The sequence below is a fragment of the Hoplias malabaricus genome, chromosome X2, assembly GCF_029633855.1.
Source record: "Hoplias malabaricus isolate fHopMal1 chromosome X2, fHopMal1.hap1, whole genome shotgun sequence".
NCBI classification, from domain to species: Eukaryota; Metazoa; Chordata; class Actinopteri; order Characiformes; family Erythrinidae; genus Hoplias; species Hoplias malabaricus.
In genome coordinates this window covers 52,995,025-53,001,024 of record NC_089819.1, presented here as the reverse complement: position 1 = coordinate 53,001,024, position 6,000 = coordinate 52,995,025, and the positions used below count along the sequence as shown (strand labels likewise).

The 6,000-nt window shown below is 46.5% G+C and overlaps 1 protein-coding gene across 1 annotated transcript in view; it reads left to right on the top strand.

Annotated features, from left to right (window-relative positions):
* The window catches only part of LOC136677420 (piezo-type mechanosensitive ion channel component 1-like), a 54,865-nt gene that overhangs the window by 9,028 nt on the left and 39,837 nt on the right, over positions 1 to 6,000 (top strand). Inside the window, exons 2-3 of the mRNA XM_066654938.1 lie at positions 4,658 to 4,859; positions 5,088 to 5,301. Coding sequence (XP_066511035.1) covers positions 4,658 to 4,859; positions 5,088 to 5,301 — 416 coding nt within the window. The remainder of the gene's footprint in view (positions 1 to 4,657; positions 4,860 to 5,087; positions 5,302 to 6,000) is intronic.

Below are 6,000 nucleotides of genomic sequence, written 5' to 3'. Positions count from 1 at the left end.
ACACACTCTATCAGATTTGTCGGGGCAGGTTTGGACAGTTATTGTACTGCGAGGATGAGCAGGTCCAGGTTATTTTCATACAGAATTTTCTTTAGTTTGTGACTGTAATTTAGAACCAGGACTTGGTGATATGGCTCGGGCTCGGATTGGGGGCAGATTGGACTGGGCTCAGGCTGTATTTGTTGTGTATTGTATGTAGTTAGCAAAAGGGGTTCAGTATGGATACTGGATTCTTCGACATTGTTTAAAGCAGCATTGAACAATGTATGCATTCAGGTGTTTGTTCTGAGTGTTTAGGACTCTGTACAGAACCAGTGCTCTGCGTGTGTTTGTACTGGGTTTTACAGCAGGGTTTTGTTGGACGACTTGTGTTTTCAGAAGTGATAGAGGGGGACTCCCCTGTATGACTCATATATATATACACACACACACACACTCCTAACATGCACACCAGCAATTGCTGAACATGGTCAGAATCCAAAGCATGCCTCACTAGTGCGGCTCTGCTGTAGTTTGCGGTGTTTTACTGTTCGTGCCTGTGGTGAAAGTCTGAAGCCACTGCTTGCATTTCTTTATGTTCTTACCCTCACTTCCTTTTCTTCTTTTCCTTCGTGCCCTTCGCTCAATCTGCCGCTCCGCTGCCCAACAACTTCCTCCCACCGCCCAGCAACGAGAAAACAAACAAAGGCACAACCTGAAGTGTGTCAGCGCTGACATATAGAAACGTTATTAGATCAATTAACACAGACGTCCGAGAGCTTCGCAGGCCATGTGTGTCCACTCCGCCGAGACCGGGCCACAATAGAAACTCTTTCAACACAGTAGTAGATGTTTGTTATTTCAAGTAAATATTTGTTAGATCGGCTTCTTGAGGAAAGGCAGTAGCTCTGGAGCTCGGATACGCCTCCAGAACCTTTGATTATACAGGCTGTCAGTGCTCATATGCTTTCCGTGAGGGTGGGAGTGTCCGACCTCGCTAACAATGCAGCATTCAACACACACCCTGCCCTGCAGCTCCTCCAGTGGCCGCTGGATTCTCACATTCAGAAACCCTAGCTCTCGATCTACACACGTGTGTCCTGAGATGTTAAATGCACATGACACAGATTCAGTACTGGCTGTGGATAATGTGCCGATAAGTGGCAGTGTCTTTGTGGATTTTGGAGTCTGTTTGTTGGAGCTAGGATCTCACATCAAAAGGAAAATAAGAATGAATCTGATTCAATGCTGTAACAAACCTGTCATGAAATAGCACTCCGTATTCTTAGCCGTGGATTTCTTTGTCTTCTGAAATAGCTCATTTTAAAGGCTAGTTTTTTAACTCTCATACTGTATTTAGGGTTTCAAGTTCTTATTAAGTGCAGTCTTTCATTTGCGTCGTCACGTTAAGGATTGTAAGGATTCTGATACAGTATCAAAAAAGAAACGTTGTGGAGTGTAAAGCGTGATTTGCAGCACATGCGGCTGCAGTGTTTACGGCCGGTTGAGCTCAGCACTGCAGGTGGAATTCAGCCCACCATCAAGAAAAGACATGTCTCAGTCTCTCTCTCTCTCTCTCTCTCTCTCTCTCTCTCTCTCTCTCTCTCTCTATTAATGTAACAATGGAAAGGGCTGTATAGTGTCTGGTCTTTGATGTGGTCAGGATGTCCTGCAGGTCCTGATGGATTTCAGTTGGAGGAGCAGGGCTCTGAGACTGTTCACACTGTTTCACTGTCTCTCCAGCAAAGTATTTACTGCCTCAGTGTTACAAACCTCATATCTCCATGTTATATATATATATATATATATTAAAGATATATTACAATGTAAACAGTAAAATTATAGTTATTTTGTGGGGCAGCACTCTGGCAGTCTCTGAGTTCGAGTCCCGCTCCGGGTGACTGTCTGTGAGGGGTGTGGTGTGTTCTCCCTGTGTCTGTGTGGGTTTCCTCCGGGTGACTGTCTGTGAGGGGTGTGGTGTGTTCTCTCTGTGTCTGTGTGGGTTTCCTCCGGGTGACTGTCTGTGAGGAGTGTGGTGTGTTCTCCCTGTGTCTGCGTGTGTTTCCTCCGGGTGACTGTCTGTGAGGAGTGTGGTGTGTTCTCCCTGTGTCTGCGTGGGTTTCCTCCGGGTGACTGTCTGTGAGGAGTGTGGTGTGTTCTCCCTGTGTCTGCGTGGGTTTCCTCCGGGTGACTGTCTGTGAGGGGTGTGGTGTGTTCTCCCCGTGTCTGCGTGGGTTTCCTCTGGGTGACTGTCTGTGAGGAGTGTGGTGTGTTCTCCCTGTGTCTGCGTGGGTTTCCTCCGGGTGACTGTCTGTGAGGAGTGTGGTGTGTTCTCTCTGTGTCTGCGTGGGTTTCCTCCGGGTGACTGTCTGTGAGGGGTGTGGTGTGTTCTCCCCGTGTCTGCGTGGGTTTCCTCTGGGTGACTGTCTGTGAGGAGTGTGGTGTGTTCTCCCTGTGTCTGCGTGGGTTTCCTCCGGGTGACTGTCTGTGAGGGGTGTGGTGTGTTCTCCCTGTGTCTGCGTGGGTTTCCTCCGGGTGACTGTCTGTGAGGAGTGTGGTGTGTTCTCCCTGTGTCTGCGTGGGTTTCCTCCGGGTGACTGTCTGTGAGGAGTGTGGTTTCAAGGAGCCAGAGTTGGTTATTTTTACACAAACAGATCCTCTGCGGAGATAAAGCAAAGTTTAAACACACAGGAGACACCCGAGGAAGTAAAGATGATTTACACGTCAAAGAAACATCAGGATTACAGTGTGAAGATAACATCCAGGAATAGAAAACCAGAACACACCGAGCCACTCTGTACATTCTGAGCTGATCAGATAACGCAGATCTTAAATCACCCAGTGTAAACCAGGCCGAGACTGGACACAGATCACCGTCCCAGGGCTCAGACACTTCAGAGAGAGTGTGAGGTGCATTAGAGCTGGGTGTAAACAGTTCTCTGTTCCAGACGCTTCCACAGTTATACGTCATTAGTGAGGGTTTAAAAATCTATTCCTAAAGTTTATCAAAAATATTATTCCTTACACTTTACTCAGTAAATTAATTTCATTCTCTCCAACTCCCTCCTCTTTTTCTGTTAATCTTTCTTTTTCTTCCTATTTTTATCTCTGCGTTCTTCTTCTTCTATTTCCCCTCCATTCACGCTTCATTATTTTTTTTCTTTTCTTTTGTCTTGTTCTCTCTTTCTTTCAGACTTTTCTCTTTTCTCTTCATTGTTTCTCTCTCTTCTCTACTTTCTCTCTTTCGTTCTGTCACTCTCTCCCTTCCTGTCTCCCTCTTGTGTCTCTGACTGGAATGATGGCAGATGGTGGAAAAAATCCTTAGAAACCGTCTCCACACAGTCAGAGAAACACAGCCCGGTCCAGAGCTTCATTAGTTCCCTGTGGTTAATCAGTTAACGCAGTCCAGAGGAAGAAAGGGTGTTTGGGGGAAGGTTTTATTTATATATATTTGTTATTTATTTTTATTAATATATTTAATTATTAACCTGACAGACAAGCTACATATATACACACACACATACATATAACATACATAAATATATACACACACACACAGAATTAGGTTGCACACAGGTCACCCAGGCAACACTGACAGGCTTTTATATGAATGTCAATGCAGTTTTACAACACACACAACTTTGATTAATCTCCGATTCTGTAAACAACAGTGTCCAAGCCTTGAAGCTCACATTATGAGCCCTCCCCCCACTCTCTCCCTCTTTCTTTCTCCTCTGCTCTCTCTCTCTCTCTCTCTCTCTCTCTCTCTCTCTCTCCCTCCCTCTCTCTCCTTCTCCTTCTCTCTCTCTCTCTCCCCTCCCTCTCTCTCTCCTTCTCCTTCTCTCTCTCTCTCTCTCTCCCCTCCCTCTCTCTCTCTCTCCCTCTCTCTCTCTCTCCTTCTCTCTCTCTCTCTCTCTCTCTCTCTCTCCTTCTCCTTCTCTCTCTCCTTCTCCTTCTTTCTCTCTCTCCCCTTCTCTCTCTTTCTCCTCCGCTCGCTCGCTCTCTCTCTCTCTCTCTCTCTCTCTCTCTCTCTCCTTCTCCTTCTCTCTCTCTCTCTCTCTCTCTCTCTCCCTTTCCCTTTCTCTCTCTCTCTCTCTCCTTCTCCTCTCTCTCTCTCTCCTTCTCCTTCTCTCTCTCTCTCTTTCTCTCTCTCTCCTCTTTCTCTCTCTCTCTCTCTCTCTCTCTCTCTCTCTCTCTCTCTCTCTCTCTCTCTCTCTCTCTCTCTCTCTCACACCCTAGTAATGTCCTGTTTTCCCAGGATCTTAATGCCTTCTGTATTGATACCTGTTCATTTGTCTCAGTTTTTATGTAATGAGTTGGAGCTCAGTGACATCTTCATAGTCCATTTACTGCTGAGAGTCTTCATATTAACGGCTGTCTGACGTGAAGAGAGGGCTGAGCAAGTCTTAATAATAGTTCTTTTATTTCTACAGCAACTTTCTTAGAAGTAACAGTTTAAAATGCTGAACAAACAAGTGACAGCGCGAAATAATGAAAATATAGTGAATGCGTTAAATAAAAGATATATAACTGTGTAGATTTGCAGGAGTTAATGCACAGGTATTCAGTGACATCACACGTGCTCATTCATTCATTCATTCGTTCGGCTTTGGAAGCAAGCAGAAGTTTCTTTTCTGCACTGAATTTATTCCTCTTTAAATCTCCTCTCTCATCCCAGGAGGCCGGTACAGACGAGGAGGAGGAAGAGGAGGATGAGGATGGTGACGAAGAGGAGGAGGATGAGGGGCGGCAGTCGTCCAGTGCTCCAGAGGAAGAGTCCAGTCGAGCTGCTCTGTTGGCCGCTCGTCTGAGAGCCACAGCTCAGCGTTTTCTCAGGAACATGGGTCGCCTGCTGGCCGTCACACTGCTGGCTCTGGCTGGTGAGAGAAACAGAAAACACACACTTACACAGTGTGTTCTGGAGGGTCTCTTCAGAGCAGTGTCACAGATCTGTCACAGCACTGGCTGATTAAACCATAAGTGTACCAATTTGTGCTCCATAGAGCGGGTCCCCCACATGGGGGCGGTGATGTTTAGTATAGAGCCGCTTTGAGAATTTAAAGTCTGGACTGTTTCTGTTTCCACTAAAAGCTGATTGTCTTCCTCAGGGATCACGTTGCCCTCAGCCTTCTCCGCCATCTATTTCCTTCTCTTCATCGGCGTGTGCACCTGGTGGGCCTGCCACCTCCCCATCAGCCAGCTGGGCTTCAATGCGCTGTGTGTGATGGTCAGCTTCTTCAGTGCAGGTCACCTCGTGTGTCTGTACCTGTACCAGAGCGACATTGCCCAGAACATCTTCGCCCCGAGCAGCCTGTGGGCCAGGTACGCTTCCACATCACTGCAGAAGCAGTTCGTCCCTGAATGGTCCGGCTTATGCTCCACAGAGCGGGTCCCCCACATGGGGGCAGTCATATGTAAAACAGGTTTAGTATGGAATTTCTGATACAGCCAGGCCACTAGGTGTCAGTTTAATGGCTGTTTCTTACCATGAAGGTGATAAAATGATGGACTGGTCCTTTAATGCCTGGAGCTTGCTTGAGATTACAGACTGAGACTCTAACACAGGCTCTGCTTCATTAGTCTTTAAACACACTCTAGAGACAATCTGGCATTTATTAAGTCTGATGGTGTGGACATTTATAATCCCCACACCCCATTCCTATCTTCTCCCAAGTCCTACCACTCAATTTAAACGAGTGGTGTCACCAATGTGTGTGTGTGTGTGTGTGTTATATAAGTATGAGAAACAGGGGGCTGTAGAGGTGGTGGGTGATGGAGGTAGGTGGAAGCGTGATGTGATTTGTGTGAGCTCACGGCTCTGTGGGAAACGTGTGGAGCTTTAGAGTGAGCGAGGCTTTGGCTTTGAATAGAGGAATCAGTGCTAACCACAAGGACCCCCCCCTCATTCCTGACTAATTACATATTTGGTGCAATAATAGAAACACGTTGAGTGTATATACTATGTTTACAGTCCAAATTTACTTCACTTAGGTGTTGCTTTGAAAATTGAAAATGTAAGCA